General features: G+C 44.5%; 1 protein-coding gene across 1 annotated transcript; it reads left to right on the plus strand.

Annotated features, from left to right (window-relative positions):
* The first annotated feature begins 6,620 nt into the window (after positions 1-6,620).
* Positions 6,621-20,356, plus strand: LOC139408516 (acetyl-coenzyme A thioesterase-like). The gene is made up of 12 exons (XM_071152498.1): positions 6,621-7,258; positions 7,883-7,952; positions 8,028-8,088; positions 8,196-8,439; positions 12,767-12,944; positions 13,093-13,212; positions 13,292-13,562; positions 14,201-14,284; positions 14,418-14,551; positions 14,631-14,759; positions 14,867-14,993; positions 19,919-20,356. Exons 1-12 carry the CDS (start codon positions 6,931-6,933, stop codon positions 20,057-20,059), a joined length of 1,887 nt encoding a protein of 628 aa, XP_071008599.1. The 5' UTR covers positions 6,621-6,930; the 3' UTR covers positions 20,060-20,356.
* Positions 20,357-20,570: the final 214 nt, after the last annotated feature.

Genomic DNA, 20,570 nt, shown 5'->3' on the forward strand with positions numbered 1-20,570 from the left:
TACAGGAGGAGATGAGGGAGATATGAGAGAGTTGAAGCACAGGAGGAGATGAGGATGAGAGAGATGGGTACAGGAGGAGATGAGGATGAGAGATTTGGGGTACAGGAGGAGATGAGAGAGGGTACAGGAGGAGATGAGGATGAGAGAATTGGGGTACAGGAGGAGATGAGGATGAGAGAATTGCGGTACAGGAGGAGATGAGGATGAGAGATTTGGGGTACAGGAGGAGATGAGGATGAGAGAGATGGGGTACAGGATGAGATGAGGATGAGAGAGATGGGGTACAGGAGGAGATGAGGATGAGACATTTGGGGTACAGGAGGAGATGAGAGAGGGTACAGGAGGAGATGAGGATGAGAGAGATGGGGTAAAGGAGGAGATGAGGATGAGAGAGTTGGGGTAGAGGAGGAGATGAGGATGAGAGAAGTGGGGCACAGGAGAATATGAGGGAGATATGAGAGAGTTGGGGTACAGGAGGAGATGAGAGAGAGAGGGTACAGGAGGAGATGAGGGAGTGATGAGAGTTGGGGTACAGGATGAGAGAGTTGGGATACAGGGGGACATTAGGGAGACGATGAGAGAGATGGGGTACAGGAGGAGATGAGGATGAGAGAATTAGGGTACAGGAGGAGATGAGGATGAGATATTTGGGGTACAGGAGGAGATGAGGATGAGAGAGATGGGGTACAGGAGGAGATGAGGATGAGAGAGATGGGGTAGAGGATGAGATGAGGATTAGAGAGATGGGGTACAGGAGGAGATGAGGATGAGAGAAGTGGGGCACAGGAGAATATGAGCGAGAAATGAGAGAGTTGGGGTACAGGAGGAGATGAAGGAGTGATGAGAATTGGGGTACAGGATGAGATGAGGATGAGAGATGGGGTACAGGAGGACATTAGGGAGACGATGAGAGAGATGGGGTACAGGAGGAGATGAGGATGAGAGAGATGGGGTACATGAGGAGATGAGGATGAGAGAGATGGGGTAGAAGAGGAGATGGGAGAGGGTACAGGAGGAGATGAGGGAGCGATGAGAATTGGGGTACAGGATGAGATGAGGATGAGAGAGATGGGGTACAGGAGGACATTAGGGAGACGATGAGAGAGATGGGGTACAGGAGGAGATGAGGATGAGATGGGGTACAGGATGAGATGAGGATGAGAGAGATGGGGTACAAGAGGAGATGAGGGAGATATGAGAGAGATGGTGTACAGGAGGAGATGAGGGAGATATGAGAGAGATAGGGTACAGGAGGAGATATGAGAGAGATGGGCTACAGGAGGAGATGAGGGAGATATGAGAGAGCTAGGGTACAGGAGGAGATGAGGGAGATATGAGAGAGATGGGGTACAGAAGAAGATATGAGAGATATGGGCTACAGAAGAAGATATGAGAGAGATGGTGTACAGAAGAAGATATGAGAGAGATGGGCTACAGAAGAAGATATGAGAGAGATGGGCTACAGAAGAAGATATGAGAGAGATGGGCTACAGAAGAAGATATGAGAGAGATGGGGTACAGGAGGAGATATGAGAGAGATGGGCTACAGAAGAAGATATGACAGAGATGGGCTACAGAAGAAGATATGAGAGAGATGGGCTACAGAAGAAGATATGAGAGAGATGGGCTACAGAAGAAGATATGAGCGAGATGGGCTACAGAAGAAGATATGAGAGAGATGGGCTACAGAAGAAGATATGAGCGAGATGGGCTACAGAAGAAGATATGAGAGAGATGGGCTACAGAAGAAGATATGAGAGAGATGGGCTACAGAAGAAGATATGAGAGAGATGGGCTACAGAAGAAGATATGAGAGAGATGGGCTACAGAAGAAGATATGAGAGAGATGGGCTACAGAAGAAGATATGAGAGAGATGGGCTACAGGAGGAGATGAGGGAGATATGAGAGAGATGGGGTACAGGAGGAGATATGAGAGAGATGGGGTACAGAAGAAGATATGAGAGAGCATCATAAAGCCATTTGAGATTTATGAAAATGGGTCTGTCTAAATGCACCAAGGATGAATGAACAGAGGCGACTGTACGGCTGGTAGTTTACTGTACGGCTGGTAGTTAACTGAAACGACACTGAACAAAAACATGCAACAATGTCTAAGATTTTACTGATTTACAGTTCATAAAATGAAATCAGTCAATTTATAAAAGTGAATTAGGACCTAATCTATGGATTTCACATGACTGGGAATATGGAAATGCATCTGTTGCTCACAGATATGGTGGTCACACTATCTGGTGTGACCACCAATTGCCTCATGCTGCACAACACACTTCGCATAGAGTTCATCAGGCTGTTGATTGTGGAATGTTACCCCACTCCTCTTCAATGGCTGTGTGAACTTGCTGGATATTGGCAGGAACTGGAACACGCTGTCTTACACGTCGATCCAGAGCATCCCAAATATGCGGAATGGGTGACATGTCTGATGAGTATGCAGGCCATGGAAGAACTGGGACATTTTCATTTCAGCTTCCAGGAATTGCGTACAGATCCTTGCGACATGGGGCCGTGCATTATCATGCGGAAACATCTCTGTGCATTCAAATTGCCATCGATAAAATGCAATTGTGTTCATTGTCTGTAGCCTATGCCAGTTTATGCCTGCTCATACCATAACCCCACAGGCACCATGGGGCACTCTAATCACAACATTGACATCAGCAAGCCACTCGCCCACACGACGCCATACACGCCGAACTACAGTCAGGCCAAGACCCTGGTAAGGACGACGAGCACACAGATGACCTTCCCTGAAACGGTTTCTGTCTGCCATGTGCCCGGTACAGTTGAAACCTGGATTCATCCAAGAAGAGCACACTTCTCCAACGTGCCAGTGGCCATCGAAGGTGAGCATTTTCCCATGACGCTGAACTAGTCAGGCCAAGACCTTGGTGAGGACAACGAGCACACAGATGAGCTTCCCTGAGACGGTTTCTGACAGTTTTTGCAGAAATTCTTCAGTTGTGCAAACCCACAGTTTCATCAGTTGTCCGGGTGGCTGGACCCAGATGATCCCGCAGGTGAAGAAGCCAGATGGGGAGGTCCTGGGCTGGTGTGGTTACACGTGGTCTGAGGTAGTGAGGCCGGTTGGACGTACTGCTAAATTCTCTAAAACAACATTGGAGGCGGCTTATGGTTCAGAAAGGAACATTCAATTCTCTGGCAACAGCTCTGGTGGACATTTCTGCAGTCAGCATGCCAATTGCACACTCCTTGAGATGTGTTTGGGTGACAGAATTGCACTTTTTAGAGTGGCCTTTTTTGTCCGCAGCACAAGGTGCACCTGTGTAATGATCATGCTTTTTAATCAGCTCCTTGATATGCCACACCTGTCAGGTGGATACATTATCTTGGAAAGGGAGAAATGCTCACTAACACATTTGTGCACAAAATTTTAGAGAAATAATATTTTGGATTATATGGCAACTTTCTGGTTTGTTTTAATTCAGCTCATGAAACCTGGGACCAACACTTTACATATTGCATTTATATTTTTGTTCAGTGTAGCTAGCTAGCATGCATGCTTTGTGTATTCTTGTCGCAATATTGCGGTTCTACATTGATGTAGCTAACTAGCTAGATTGTAAACCTTAAAATGTTTGACGAACGTTCAACATTCCTGGAAGTGAGAAGGCAATATAGTTTTTTCTCTCCAAAAAGCTGTCTGCTTAAAAGCTTGTTTGACACCGAAGCGACATCAAGTGATCTGTTGTGTGAGGGGCAAACAAGTTTTTTTTATAACAGAGATTTTGGTTGAATGCAGAATTAAAAGTTAACACAGACATCAGCTTTAGGGAATGGTAATATGATGGCCAACAAAGTATGCAAATGAGATCAGCTGTGCGGGTGATTGTATATGATTGTTTATTAAGGAGAGATCAGCTGGCGATAACCTGGTAGTCATCGATGGTTGCAATAGGCCCATTCTGTTCAAGGTTTTCAATGTTTCTGAGAAAGTTTAACAAATTAAAAGAGCACTCTCAAAACAAAACACGTTTCTTACCAAGGCTCCGGGATCTCGTTTGCGGAGGGGGAATGAGACAACAGCCAATCAGATTTGGAGTTTACACACGGCCCCTTCTGCTATACTGACGGAGTTTCAAGATAATATCCCCAACATGTGTTTTCACTAATATATCTTTCAGGATGAGTGAATTAATTGAATTCCTTCATGTATTAATTTGCCTAGATAATTTAAAAACACAAGAGTTTGTCATTCCACAGCTCGTGTTTGTTTTATTGCTATCTTGATCGGGGGCCTGGATGATAGCAAAGAGCACCTTTTGTCTCGCTTGGCACATACTCTATTCAACATCTAGTCCACGTTGTTTCAACGTAATTTCGGTGTAAATGACTTGGAAACAATGTTGATTCAACCAGTGTGTGCCCAGTGCGGTAACCTGCCCACTTGACCCAGTTCCTGATCAAACAGTAGATTGAAGATACACTACATGACTATATCAGTCTCCATTCTTCTGGCAAGGCTTTCCACAAGATTTTGGAACATTGCTAAGCATTAGTGTGGTCGGGCACTGATGTTGAGCGATTAGCCCTGGCTCGCAATCGGCGTTCCAATTCATCCCAAAGGTGTTCGATGGGGTTGAGGTCAGGGCTCTGTGCAGGCCAGTCAATTTCTTTCATACCAATCTCGACAAACCATTTCTGTATGGACCTGGCTTTGTGCATGGGGGCATTGTCATACTGAAGTAGGAAAGGGCTTTCCCCCAAACTATTACCACAAAGTTGGAAGCACAGAATCGTCTAGAATGTCATTGTATGCTGCAGCGTTAAGATTTCCCTTCACTGGAACTAACGGGTCTGCCCAAACCATGGAAACCAACCCCAGACCATTATTCCTCCTCCACCAGACTTTACAGTTGGCATTATGCATTGAGGCAGGTTGCGTTCTCCTGGCATCCGCCAAACCCAGATTTGTCCATCAGACTGCCAGATGGTAAAGCGTGATTCATCACTCCAGAGAACACATTTCCACTTCTCCAAAGTCCAATGGCAGCGAGCTTTACACCCCTCCAGCCGACGCTTGGCATTGCACATGGTGATCTTATGCTTGTATGCGGCTGCTCGGTCACTCCCTACAAACAGTTATTGTGCTGATGTTGCTCCCAGAGGCAGTTTGGAACTCGGTAGTGAGTGTTGCAAACGAGGACAGACACACTTCAGCAGTCAGCGGTCCCGTTCTGTGAGCTTATGTGGCCTACCACTACACGTTGCTGCTCCTAGACGTTTCCTTTTCAAATGAACAGCACTGACAGTTGACTGAGGCAGCTCTAGCAAGGCAGAAATATGACAAACTGACTTGTTGGAAAGGTGGCATCCTATGACAGCGCCACGTTGAAAGTCACTGAGCTCTTAAGGCCATTCTACACTGTTTAGCTATGGAGATTGCATGGCTGTGCTAGATTGTATACACCTGTCAGCAACGGATGTGGCTGAAAAAAACAAATTAACTCATTTGAAGGGGTGTCCACATACATTTGTGTATATATAGTGATCTAATCAATGTCCAACTGCAATGTCCAACTGATGGCCCATGTCCCCTACAAGTTAGAATGACACTCCATATCACATGGTCTCTGCTAATAAATGTATCAAAATTGAATAAAAAGTCTTTATGAATGAAGAAAGCATCCAATAGGAAATTAGATCAGCGATTCTTGAAAGCTGGGACAATCTTTTTCCGACAGGGAACAATGTTTATAGTTGAAAAAAACATGTATTTTGTTGCATTATTTGAGCTTAACATTTTAATTTAGGGGAATCTATGAGGGAAAATATTTTGGGGGGATATTCTCAAAATACTGGTGATACTATTCATTTCAATACCCTTGTCCGGAGCCAAGGAGACCAGTTTCAAACTCTCCCAAAAAAATTCTAAAACCTGTCAATAATGGATGCAAACAGAAAAATGATCATATGTAGTTTCTTGCAATAGCCCCATTTGACTTTAAATCATATTTATCTCAAAATGTTGATTCCTAAAAGATGTGTTGGTTAACTCCATCAGACTTGCCTATAACCCTAAATGAATCAGAAATGAGCAGGGTCAGCCATACCATAAGGACCCCTTATTGTATTGCATATTTAAAAAATCTAATTTTAGAATGAAATAATCAAGGCATTTAAACACTTGTTGGACAGGAATTGTAAAATTCTGACGGAGTGTCTGACAGAGTTGACATAAATCCAGTTAGTTGCATTTTCTGAGAGAAACGTGGAGGTTGTTCCTTTACATGGTGTGATAGCTGATACTTTGGTCTATCTTCAAGGAGGTCTGCTTGCTAGCTAGCATCCAAAGTTATATGTAAAAAAATAAAAAAAACAGCTGTATGATTTAGTTTTCTCTGTTTCTCCTCAAACTCCATGATAAGGTAGGCTATAATCATCCCTTGTAGTTACTGCAGTCTGCAGATAGATATTATTGGTCTATTCCGGGGTCACGAGTACTATCAGCACACCGGGCTGTCAGAGTCCATCTGTAGTGTGTGTAAGGTATGTGTGTGCGCACGCACGTCTGTGGACCAGCCAAGTATCAAGAATGTAGAGGATTGTGTGTCATATCATGTGACTAAGTTTGGCGCTGTTTGGTGGCCGTTTCCAGTCCAGTTTTCCATCTCCCTTGCCAGACCCCCCAAAGTCGGAGCGTGTCATCAAATTGAGTGAGAACTATGATTGAAACTCATTGCCACAGTGTGTAACGGTGTGTGTTTACGTCATAGGGCTTAGAGCCGCAGATAAGATTTACCACAGATAAGATTTACAGACGGAGAGAGGGAAGGAGGGAGGGACAGAGTGGTGTTACAATGCCATCTCGCTCACTTGCTCTCACTCAGGGACTCAGATAGGCTGGTATACTGATTTTCTCTGCACTTACTCAGAGAAGCAACAGGGTCATGATGACCCAAAGCCTCCAGAATGGCTTCACTCTGGACAACCACTACTTCCGGGATCTGAAGGGGCCTGTCCCTGTGCCCACTCAATATGCTCCGAGCCTGAGTGTACACCGGGGGTCATGCCCTGTGGAGCCCCATAAGGACCAAGAGATCCAGAAGCATCGGTCTGCTCAGGCTGCTCCTCTCCTGGGCTCATGTCGTGTCCAAACCCCTGCTCCTATGGATGTCCAGATGTGCCAGTCTATACAGCCATGCCATGCAGATCACCAAGGAGACCTGAGTGCTGGGCAGCTACTCAAATGGATGGACACAATCGCCTGCCTCGCTGGTCAGTATATAGTGTGTGTGTGTGTGCTGGTGCGCGCGCATGTGGCTGTGTGTGTATGTGTGTGTCTTTGTGTCTGTTTCCATGCAAAGAAGACAGACAAGTAGACCATGTAAAGTTCATGGAAACTTTACACCGCTATTCCCATCTGTATATGTCTATTTAAATATCAGGTGGAGAGTTTCCTCTGGTGTAAATGCTGAGCAAATGTTAACAATATAGAGACTAGGAACAGTTCAGAGTTCAGGAATAGAAACTGATTAGATGTCAGGGGTAGTGTCTGCCACCTCACACACACACCCCCACACACACCACCTCAGTTACGCAAGTAGGGTGTGTGTGACAGAGCTGACCTTCAGTGGCCATTGCTGGACAGACAGGGTAACAGCAGTGCACTGACCCCTCACCTACTAACATTCCTGTGTGTGTGTGTGTGTGTGTGTGTGTGTGTGTGTGTGTGCTCACAATAACACATAATAAGAGATTTGTGTTATCCACCATGAGGATGTTAAGGATTGGCATGTCACTGTAATTGTAGTTTGGGCCACAGTTGGAGAGATGAAACATAAATACTGTAAATATAAAGGTTAACAATGTGAGATAACTGTGTGTGTGTGTGTCCCTTAGCTGAGCGTCATGCTGGGATGGCATGTGTCACACTATCCATGGACGACATCCAGTTTGAGGAGACTGGAAGGTACGCGTCAACCAATCAGTCAATCAATCAATCAAATGCAAGTAACGTTTTTAATATTTCTAATGTTGTTTGCAGGGTTGGTCAGGTGATCACCATTAAGTCCAAAGTCAACAGAGCGTTCACCACTAGCATGGAGGTAAGACTACACACACGCACGCACCCGCGCACACACACACACATATGCACGCATGTACAAGTATTATATATATTTGAATGTATAATATAACAATTGTGTGTGTGTAGGTTGGAATCCGTGTGTCAGTGCAGGATGTGAGGGAACATGTGGAGAGGTTGGTATGTGTGGCCTACTCCACCTTTGTTGGAAAGCCAGCGGGACCACAGAAGGTGTTGTTGCGGCCGGTGGAGGATCTGTGTTCTGCAGAGGAGCAGCTGCAGCATTCTCTGGCCTCAGAGAGACGAAGACTTCGCCTTTACAATGAACAGACCTTCAGTACCTTGCTACAAGACTACCACACACTAGCCAACGGTCAGTCTCTCTGTATTTCTCGCTCTCTATGTCTAGACCTCTCTCTATTTCTCTCTCTCTCATTCTCTCTCTCGCTCCTCTCTCACATCTGTGTGTGCGTGTGTGTGTCAGCCTGGGATATTGTGTCCTAATCTGTATCGTTATCTTGACTTAGGTTATCTTGTTCTGAGAGGAACTACATTGCCTTGCGAAAGTATTCGCCCCCCTTGAACTTTGCGACCTTTTGCCACATTTCAGGCTTCAAACATAAAGATATAAAACTGTATTTTTTTGTGAAGAATCAACAACAAGTGGGACACAATCATGAAGTGGAACAACATTTATTGGATATTTCAAACTTTTTTAACAAATCAAAAACTGAAAAATTGGGCGTGCAAAATTATTTGTAGCGCCACCTTTTGCTGCGATTACAGCTGTAAGTCGCTTGGTGTATGTCTCTATCAGTTTTGCACATCGAGAGACTGAAATGTTTTCCCATTCCTCCTTGCAAAACAGCTCGAGCTCAGTGAGGTTGGATGGAGAGCATTTGTGAACAGCAGTTTTCAGTTCTTTCCACAGATTCTCGATTGGATTCAGGTCTGGACTTTGACTTGGCCATTCTAACACCTGGATATGTTTATTTTTGAACCATTCCATTGTAGATTTTGCTTTATGTTTTGGATCATTGTCTTGTTGGAAGACAAATCTCCGTCCCAGTCTCAGGTCTTTTGCAGACTCCATCAGGTTTTCTTTCTGAATGGTCCTGTATTTGGCTCCATCCATCTTCCCATCAATTTTAACCATCTTCCCTGTCCCTGCTAAAGAAAAGCAGGCCCAAACCATGATGCTGCCACCACCATGTTTGACAGTGGGGATGGTGTGTTCAGGGTGATGAGCTGTGTTGCTTTTACGCCAAACATAACGTTTTGCATTGTTGCCAAAAAGTTCAATTTTGGTTACATCTGACCAGAGCACCTTCTTCCACATGTTTGGCGTGTCTCCCAGGTGGCTTGTGGCAAACTTTAAACGACACTTTTTATGGATATCTTTAAGAAATGGCTTTCTTCTTGCCACTCTTCCATAAAGGCCAGATTTGTGCAATATACGACTGATTGTTGTCCTATGGACAGAGTCTCCCACCTCAGCTGTAGATCTCTGCAGTTCATCCGGAGTGATCATGGGCCTCTTGGCTGCATCTCTGATCAGTCTTCTCCTTGTATGAGCTGAAAGTTTAGAGGGACGGCCAGGTCTTGGTAGATTTGCAGTGGTCTGATACTCCTTCCATTTCAATATTATCGCTTGCACAGTGCTCCTTGGGATGTTTAAAGCTTGGGAAATCTTTTTGTATCCAAATCCGGCTTTAAACTTCTTCACAACAGTATCTCGGACCTGCCTGGTGTGTTCCTTGTTCTTCATGATGCTCTCTGCGCTTTTAACGGACCTCTGAGACTATCACAGTGCAGGTGCATTTATACGGAGACTTGATTACACACAGGTGGATTGTATTTATCATCATTAGTCATTTAGGTCAACATTGGATCATTCAGAGATCCTCACTGAACTTCTGGAGAGAGTTTGCTGCACTGAAAGTAAAGGGGCTGAATAATTTTGCACGCCCAATGTTTCAGTTTTTGATTTGTTAAAAAAGTTTGAAATATCCAATAAATGTCGTTCCACTTCATGATTGTGTCCCACTTGTTGTTGATTCTTCACAAAAAAATACAGTTTTATATCTTTATGTTTGAAGCCTGAAATGTGGCAAAAGGTCGCAAAGTTCAAGGGGGCCGAATACTTTCGCAAGGCACTGTGTATAATTGCCCCTTGAACTCATTTTCAATCGGCAAATATAAACAAATAAATACCTTTGTAGCTGAGAAAGAGGAGAAATAGAGTTTGTTTGGTACAGTGCTCTGATGGAAAGGGCTAAGAGTCAGCAAGAGGACAGAGAAAGACATCCACACTCACATACACACCAACACAAAGAGAAGAGCCAACACATATTTCTTTTCAGATCCACTGGGCACAAACTGGTTGAATCAACGTTGTTTCAACGTCATTTTTCAATGTATTGTGACATGGAAACCATGTGGGGGAAAAAAGTGTTTCTAAAAAAAGTAATCAATGTAAACTGTTGTTAGAGTGAAATTTCAACCACAGTATTATGTCATCATGGAAACCACATTTCAAAATACAAAAACCTTGTATAAATTATGTTGAATTTGTACTTTTTAAACAATGTAAGATTTTGTAAGTTAAATCCACTATCCAGAAAAAAAACTATAGGCTGGGCAGCACCTCCTACTGGAAAATGTATCTATCTACAGCTACATGTTGGTCTCACATCCAAGGTATTAACTAAGCCCAGCTGTTAGATCTGTTATCAATGTGCTATCGTGAGAATGATTGTTGAAAGATCTCCACTTAAAAAACAAATAGATTCACTGTTACGATCAAAGTCATTCCAAAGGGTAGGTTTAACAGAGCAAATGAAATGTGACCATACTTTATCAATCATCAATGATGCTATGTAAGCCTATATAGCATTTACAAAGACATCAACGGGAAATGTTTGATTGATCCCAGTAATCAACTAAAAATAGACCATACAATCGACCTGGGGTTTCAAGCTTGATTTAAAATGTAGTGATATTGCATTGTGTTTAGTTGTCAAACCAACCAGATATCAACATTTGAAGGAGATGTATCTTCTGCTTGGATAGTTCCATCTGTACCACTGACTTATTCTGGCTTTAATTCCAGCTTGTCTACAAATTAATAATTAATATGTTGGAGTCACTTCTCCATCTCAACCAAAAATCTAAGTTAGAGAATAGGACTAAATCAAATCAAACTATATTTGAAGTTCATTTAGAGTTTGATTTGATTTAGTCCTATTCTGTAACTTAGATTTTTGGTTGAGATGGAGACGTGACTCCAACATATTAATTATTAGTTTGTAGACAAACTGGAATTAAAGCCAGAATAAGTCAGTGGCTCAGATGGAACTATCCAAGCAGACGTTATATGTGTTGACAACCAAACATAATTCATTATCACTTTTTAAAATACAATAAATAGTGTGTTAACTTGTTGATAAGTTAACACATGTTATATTAGATTCATGTCTCCAACTCAACCAAACATAACAGTGGCTCAGATGGAACTATCCAAGCAGTAGATATGTCTTTTTAATGTTGATATTTGGTTGCGTTGTCAACCAAACACAATTCAATACTACTTTTGTAATACAGCAAATAGCCTAAAGTTATGTAACATTCAACCTTAAAATGAGTAACAAATCCATGGCCATATTGAGGTTACTATGACTATACATATCTTCTTATGTAATCGCATAAGTCGTGCAAGTTGAAGATAGCGGGTCTGTGGAGATCTTCACAATTTCTTTAATAATCTGCGCAATATCTCAAACAGCATTGATCACTTGCACCATGATGTACTTTTAATGTAATCTCAACTGGAATCCAGGTAATTTGGTTCTGCTATTAGATGGAGTACAGTGATATCACATTAATCTGTTGAATAAATAAACTAAATATCTGACATTTTATTCCCAATTGAACTTTGCTCTTCTTTTGAATGGTTGAAAATGTAGTGATAACACATTGGAAATTCAATAAACCTTTGGCTGTCTTTTTGAGTGGGTAATCTCATTGATCAACATCTCAAACAAATATTACCAGCAGCATACCACCCTGCATACCACTGTTGGCTTTCTTCTGAAGCTAAGCAGGGTTGATCCTGGTCAGTTCCTGGATGGGAGACCAGATGCTGCTGGAAGTGGTGTTGGAGGGCCAGTAGGAGGCACTCTTTCCTCTGGTCTAAAAAAAAATATCCCAATGCCCCTACACACTGCCCTGTGCTGTCTTTTGGATGGGACGTTAAACGGGTGTCCTGACTCTCTGAGGTCATTAAAGATCCCATGGCACTTATCGTAAGAGTAGGGGTGTTAACCCCGCTGTCCTAGCTAAATTCCCAATCTGGCCCTCAAACCATCACGGTCACCTAATAATCCCCAGTTTACAATTGGCTCATTCATCCCCCTCCTCTCCCCTGTAACTATTCCCCAGGTCGTTGCTGCAAATGAGAACGTGTTCTCAGTCAACTTACCTGGTAAAATAACGGATAAATAAATTACCCAATTATCCACGTTGAAATGACACAGTGTGCCCAGTGGGTTATCTATGTGTAATGCTCTCTGTCAGAGCCACATGATGAAGCAACGTACATGTCTGTCTGAGGGCTATTGCTGAGTTGGTGATTAGTTGTTCTAGGCGTGTCATTGCATCTCTTTTTAATCCCCATGTCTGTACATGTTCCTCTCCATCAGGTAACTATTCCTCTCCGGGTGTGTGTAGCAGGAGAGACCCGCTGTCTGCTGTGTCCACAGAGTTCACGCGTGTAGAGAGCATCGAGCTGGTACTGCCTCCACATGCTAATCACCATGGCAACACCTTCGGAGGACAGATCATGGCCTGGATGGAGAATGCAGCCACAGTGGCAGCCAGGTAGACACACACACACACACACACACACACACACACACACACACACACACACACACACACACACACACACACACACACACACACACACACACACACACACACACACACACACACACACTACTAACCCTCTCTGTCTCTCTCTCTCCAGTCGTCTGTGTGGCTGCTTCCCCTCTCTGAGGTCTGTAGACATGTTTCGCTTCAGAGGGCCCTCCTCTGTAGGTGACAGACTGGTCTTTAAGGCTGTGGTCAACAACACATTTAACAACAGGTAACACTTCTAGTCATCTGTCTTACCTTTCAGATAATCGCTCACAGAATTTAAAATGTGTGTGCGCCTGTGTGTATAGTATCGAGGTAGGTGTCCGAGTGGAGGCCTATAACTGTGAGGAGTGGACCGCGAACAAACCGCGTCACATCAACAGTGCCTTCCTCATCTACCAGCTAGCTAACACACCTGGTGACGTACCTGCCTTCCCCCAAGTCACATACACCACCCAGGACGGGGAGAGAAGATATCTGTCTGCCATTGTCAGGAAGAGAATACGCATGGCTAGAAAGCACATCCTATCCTGTAAGGAGGAGGCTCCTCTCTCTGTCCCCTGGGACAAAAGCAACCAGGTACTACAGCCATGTAATGAACATGACACTACCAGCAACCATTGTTCTAGCCACATTGCTGCCATGAAGTGGTGTAAAGTACTTAAGTAGTACTTTAAAGTATTTTTACTTAAGTATTTTTGACTATTTTTACTTCACTACATTCCTAAAGAAAATAATGTACGTTTTACTCCATACATTTTTCCTAACACACAAAAGTACTCGTTACATTTTGAATGCTGAGTAGGACAGGATTATTGTATTTTAAAGGGAACATCCCTGGTCATCCCTACTGCCTCTGATCTGGCATACTCACTAAACACAAATGCTTTGTTTGTAAAGGATGTTAGAGTGTGCCATCTGGCTATCTGTAAATTACTCTGGTTTGCTTAATATAAGGAATTTGAAGTAATTTATACTTTTACTTTTGATACTTACATATATTTAAAACCAAATACTTTTAGACTTTTACTCAAGTAGTATTTTACTGGGTGACTTTCACTTTTCATTTTCTATTAAGGTATCTTTACTTTTACTCAAGTATGACAATTGAGAACTTTTTCTACCACAGCTGCCATGCCAGATGACAAGTTTTTTGAAGCTGAGATACACTCATTATTTCTCAGCTGACTGTCTCTCTCTCCTATCGCCCCCTGCAGGTGTATCTGGGCTATAACAATGTAGCAGCTCTGACTGTACTGGCTGGGAAACAAGACTGGGAAGCCAGCAGCATCAGTGACAGAGTAAGAAACACACACATGCATGAACGGAGGCATTATATGGCAATTTTGTAAAGGAGATTCTCTGTCCTTTTTGGAGTTGGACACCATTTTGCTTTTACGTTGTCTTTTCTCTGTTGTATGTTTGTGTATCCAGGTCGCTGTGTATGTCCATGAGGAGGTGGAGCTGCTTTGTGTCCAAGTTCAGATGGAGGTCATGACCTCTGCCCTCCATGCCTTCACCTTACTGGCTGACCTCACGCTGCGACCTCTTTGGGACAAACACTACCTGTAAGTATGACCAACACAGAGCTTTATATTCATTAAACTAACTAAACCTTTAACCTCTCACACCCCCTTCTTTCTGTAGGAGCTGTGAGGAGGTGGAGAGGGCGGATGAGGAAGAGACAGTATATCATATTAAATGCCCACCCATCAATGGAGGCAAGAGCCGTGACTTTGTGTTCCTGCTATCAAAGAGGCAGCCCTGCAAAGACGGGTAAGGTTTCCTTCAGAATAATGTGTGTGTGTGTTCCTGTCTTCTACAGGGGTGATGGTTATGTGTTCATTCTGATTTCTGTAACTATATGTGTGTTTCTTCTACAGTGACCCCTATGTGGTGGCCCTGAGGTCGGTAACTGTGACAACAGTTCCCCCTGTGGAGGGTTTCCTCCGTAGCGAGGCCAAGTGTGCCGGTTTCCTCATCCACAGCCTGGGACTCAACAGCTGCAAGGTGAGGCAGACGCACCAACACACTGACTGCCTACGACACTCCCTTGGACCTCCGTGTAGTCTTGCTTTGTATGATTTTGTTTTGGCTTTCTCATTTGCCTAGTTGACACACACTACCTTTTCATCAAGGTCTATTCCCATCTAGTGATGGGAAGTTTGGCTCGTTTTACTGACTTTGATCTTTTTGAGTCGTTCAGTTAAAAGAACAAATCTTTAAACTCATTTTGTTCATTTGATTAAGTAATACCCAGTGCATGCAAGACCCCCTACCGGTGAACGATGAACTGAAACCTCGAGTCATGACTCTACAAGCCTCTCAGAGTCACATCTCATTCACCAAAAAAGGCTTATTGGCGCTGTCATTTGTGACAGTCTTGCAAAATTGTGATTTAAACTATGTACATGTGATTGCTAGTCATACATATACGATTATTCCTTGATTCCTTTGAAAAGAGGTCTAGTTGCGGCCACAACAGGACTAGATTGTGAATGATTCTTGGTGTCATGCAACTGCTTGACTGCTGTGAGGGTGATAAGCACAATATAATTTGCGAACTGTAGAAGCCCCTCCCAAACCATTCATTCTCGAGTTCGAGTTTGTTGAGCAGAGGCTGTGCATGTTTTGGTTCAACAAAGTTGTATCCATCATAACAATACATAATCAATTAATTGCATTCATATTTGCACCATGAGATCAATTAACAGTTCTTAACATGTATTTTTCTTCTCTATGCTACCTGCAGCATGGCCTATTTTCCTACGTGCATATGTGACAGACAGTTGTTAGTGAGAGCATGTCTCCAGAGCCACTGAGCTGGAGGAGCACTTATCAATCCGGTAGAATTCATTGCGGCCAGCAGGTCGAACAAATTACTGTAATGAACGTGCCACTCAGAAAAACGAATCGGGACTCTCGAGTCAGTAAAAAGAGTTGCTGAAAAATAACAAATTGTTGGCGAACTGCACATCACTAACAAGCACGCACACACGGCAGAGGCCATTAACTCCTACAGTCCCACCCCTGACACAATGCACAGTCCATTAACTCCTACAGTCCCACCCCTGACACACCGCACAGTCCATTAACTCCTACAGTCCCACCCCTGACACACGGCAGAGGCCATTAACTCCTACAGTCCCACCCCTGACACACGGCAGAGGCCATTAACTCCTACAGTCCCACCCCTGACACACCGCACAGTCCATTAACTCCTACAGTCCCACCCCTGACACATGGCAGAGTCCATTAACTCCTACAGTCCCACCCCTGACACATGGCAGAGTCCATTAACTCCTACAGTCCCACCCCTGACACATGGCAGAGGCCATTAACTCCTACAGTCCCACCCCTGACACACCGCACAGTCCATTAACTCCTACAGTCCCACCCCTGACACACGGCAGAGGCCATTAACTCCTACAGTCCCACCCCTGACACACGGCAGAGGCCATTAACTCCTACAGTCCCACCCCTGACACACCGCACAGTCCATTAACTCCTACAGTCCCACCCCTGACATACGGCACAGTCAATTAACTCCTACAGTCCCACCCCTGACACACTGCACAGTCCATTAACTCCTACAGTCCCACCCCTGACACATGGCAGAGTCCATTAACTCCTACAGTCCCACCCCTGACACACGGCAGAGGCCATTAACTCCTACAGTCCCACCCCTGACACACGGCAGAGGCCATTAACTCCTACAGTCCCACCCCTGACACACGGCAGAGGCCATTAACTCCTACAGTCCCACCCCTGACACACCGCACAGTCCATTAACTCCTACAGTCCCACCCCTGACACACGGCAGAGGCCATTAACTCCTACAGTCCCACCCCTGACACACCGCACAGTCCATTAACTCCTACAGTCCCACCCCTGACACATGGCAGAGTCCATTAACTCCTACAGTCCCACCCCTGACACACGGCAGAGGCCATTAACTCCTACAGTCCCACCCCTGACACACGGCAGAGGCCATTAACTCCTACAGTCCCACCCCTGACACATGGCAGAGCCCATTAACTTCTACAGTCCCACCCCTGACACACGGCAGAGGCCATTAACTCCTACAGTCCCACCCCTGACACACGGCAGAGTCCATTAACTCCTACAATCCCACCCCTGACACATGGCAGAGGCCATTAACTCCTACAGTCCCACCCCTGACACATGGCAGAGCCCATTAACTCCTACAGTCCCACCCCTGACACACGGCAGAGGCCATTAACTCCTACAGTCCCACCCCTGACACATGGCAGAGGCCATTAACTCCTACAGTCCCACCCCTGACACATGGCAGAGTCCATTAACTCCTACAGTCCCACCCCTGACACATGGCAGAGGCCATTAACTCCTACAGTCCCACCCCTGACACATGGCAGAGTCCATTAACTCCTACAGTCCCACCCCTGACACACGGCAGAGGCCATTAACTCCTACAGTCCCACCCCTGACACATGGCAGAGTCCATTAACTCCTACAGTCCCACCCCTGACACATGGCAGAGTCCATTAACTCCTACAGTCCCACCCCTGACACATGGCAGAGTCCATTAACTCCTACAGTCCCACCCCTGACACATGGCAGAGGCCATTAACTCCTACAGTCCCACCCCTGACACATGGCAGAGGCCATTAACTCCTACAGTCCCACCCCTGACACACCGCACAGTCCATTAACTCCTACAGTCCCACCCCTGACACATGGCAGAGTCCATTAACTCCTACAGTCCCACCCCTGACACACGGCAGAGGCCATTAACTCCTACAGTCCCACCCCTGACACACGGCAGAGGCCATTAACTCCTACAGTCCCACCCCTGACACACCGCACAGTCCATTAACTCCTACAGTCCCACCCCTGACACATGGCAGAGGCCATTAACTCCTACAGTCCCACCCCAAACACACGGCAGAGTCCATTAACTCCTACAGTCCCACCCCTGACACACGGCACATTTTGGACTTCTAACCCCTTTAAAACATTGTGTGTTTGAGCTACAGACTTCTTGGTTGGATTTGTCTATTAGTCTGTGTGATTAACGGAGGCTGAGTTAGAGAGGTGTTTGTGAGACGAGGGCAGATTCTGAAGGGACCAGGGCCAGGACATTTAACAAAAACGTCCGTAGAGTCTGAATGGTTTGCGCTACAAACTATTAAAAGCTATCTATGAAAACCTGAGACTCTCACGGACACACATGTTTTGCTCTATGACTCTCAGAAGCCACACAAGAGTAGAAGGTAAGGGGTTCCTCTACGTCGAAGATCATAGGAAATCCCAGGACTTATCAAATAAAATATAATCAAAGTTTATTTGTCACGTGTGCCGAATACAACAGGTATTGCTTACTTACAGGCTCTAACCAACAGTGCAAAAAAGGTATTAGGTGAACAATAGGTAAGTAAAGAAATAAAAACAACAGTAAAAAGACAGTGAGTAATAACAGTAGTGAGGCTATCTACAGGCACTGGTTAGTCGGGCTGATTGAGGTAGTATGTACATGTAGATATGGTTAAAGTGTCTGCATATATGATAAACAGAGAGTAGCAGCAGCGTAAAAGAGGGGTTGGCGGGTGGCGGGACACAATGCAGATAGCCCGGTTAGCCAATGTGCGGGAGCACTGGTTGGTTGGGCCAATTGAAGTAGTATGTACATGAATGTATAGTTAAAGTGACTATGCATATATGATAAACAGAGAGTAGCAGCAGCGTAAAAGAGGGGTTGGGGGGGCACACAATGCAAATAGTCCAGGTAACCATTTGTTCAGGAGTCTTATGGCTTGGGGGTAAGAATGGTTGGGAAGCCTTTTTGTCCTAGAATTGGCACTCCGGCACTGCTTGCCATGCGGTAGTAGAGAGAACAGTCTATGACTAGGGTGGCTGGGGTCTTTGACAATTTTTACCCTCTGTAGTGCCTTGCGGTCGGAGGCCGAGCAATTGCCGTACCAGGCAGTGATGCAACCAGTCAGCATGCTCTCGATGTTGCAGCTGTAGAACCTTTGAGGAACTGAGGACTCATGCCAAATCGTTTTAGTTTCCTGAGGGGGAATAGGCTTTGTCGTGCCCTCTTCACGACTGTCTTGGTGTGTTCGGACCATTCTAGTTTGTTGGTGATGTGGATACCGAGGAACTTGAAGCTCTCAACCTGCTCCACTACAGCCCCGTCGATGAGAATGGGGGCGTGCTCGGTCTTCCTTTTCCTATAGTCCACAATCATCTCCTTAGTCTTGGTTATGTTGAGGGATAGGTTGTTATTCTGGCACCACCCGGCCAGGTCTCTGACCTCCTCTCTATAGGCTATCTCGTTATTGTCGGTGATCAGGCCTACCACTGTTGTGTCGTCTGCAAACTTAATGATGGTGTTGGAGTCGTGCCTGGCCATGCAGTTGTGGGTGAACAGGGAGTACAGGAGGGGTCTGAGCACGCACCCCTGGGGAGCTCTAGTGTTGAGGATCAGCGTGGCAGATGTGTTGCTACCTACCCTCACCACCTAGTGTCTATAATACTGCAATAAGCTCACATAGTTGTCACTCACTAGTAGGATCTTCACTTTCCACAGAGCAAACCATCTGTACTTACAACATTCTTATAAATGCTTTTTTTGTCTGTTTTGTTTTCTTTGGCGGATCTTATTTTTTTAAATGGACATTTGTCAATAAAATTCATGAATGCAACTGTTTATTTCAAATTGGGTTCTACTTGTAGCCCTAGTTTCCTGAAAAGAAAATGGTGAAACAATTCATTGTGAGGCTAAATATAAAGTCATGCAGATAAATGAAAGTCATTTAAATGAATTTTTTTATAGGGTTAATAAGCACAGTATAATAACTTGTTAGCTTTCATCACGTCTTCAGTAGCCCTCCATAGACCTCACTATTAATCAAATGTGTTAACACCAGGTGTCTTATTTTGTGTTCCAGGTGTGTTACTACAACCAGGTGACGTCAGGTGTTTTGCCGTATGTAGCAGGTAACCTGGCAGGCTGGTCCAGGTCTATGGAGGAGACGGCTAGCGCATGTACCACCTTCCTGGAGAGAGACCTCATCACTACCCTCTACTGACTCACACACTAAGCATGAGTCCATGATGGTGAACTGACACAGCAGCACAGATTCTAACAATACAGAACTGTCCATGGCTGCTAATACAGGTGTTACATTTACAGTTACCCAAAATGTATTTTTGATGTTTCTGTAACAATTCAGAGCAAATTTAGCTCATGTATGTGGTGTAGGTCTTATTTATTTCATTTTTCTATAAATATTTTAGATGTTGATGCGAGTAATGTACAGTGACATAATGATACTCATAATGACAAAACCTATTCTGTAAATGACAAATAAAAGCTAAATGTTTTACCTTAGATTTTTCTCTTTGACAGCTGGGGATGGAAGAGAGAATACATCACTAAACAGGAAACCTATAACAAAGAGGGCTACCAGACAAACACATCTTTAGATACAGGAGAGGATAGAGGGACTGTTTAACTCCTCCTTTATTAAAAGGAAATTCATCATATACAAAATAAATTCATAATATCAGTTGAACTTATCATATCATTCACATTGATCC

Source organism: Oncorhynchus clarkii, chromosome 5 (assembly GCF_045791955.1).
Source record: "Oncorhynchus clarkii lewisi isolate Uvic-CL-2024 chromosome 5, UVic_Ocla_1.0, whole genome shotgun sequence".
NCBI lineage: Eukaryota > Metazoa > Chordata > Actinopteri > Salmoniformes > Salmonidae > Oncorhynchus > Oncorhynchus clarkii.

Excerpts from the sequence above, each read along its gene's own strand:
- LOC139408516 (XM_071152498.1), top strand. The coding sequence starts at position 6,931 with ATGATGACCCAAAGCCTCCAGAATGGCTTCACTCTGGACAACCACTAC. Across the intron at positions 7,953-8,027 it reads CAGTTTGAGGAGACTGGAAG|GGTTGGTCAGGTGATCACCA; the intron begins GTACGCGTCAAC and ends TGTTGTTTGCAG. Across the intron at positions 14,552-14,630 it reads CTTTGGGACAAACACTACCT|GAGCTGTGAGGAGGTGGAGA; the intron begins GTAAGTATGACC and ends TTCTTTCTGTAG.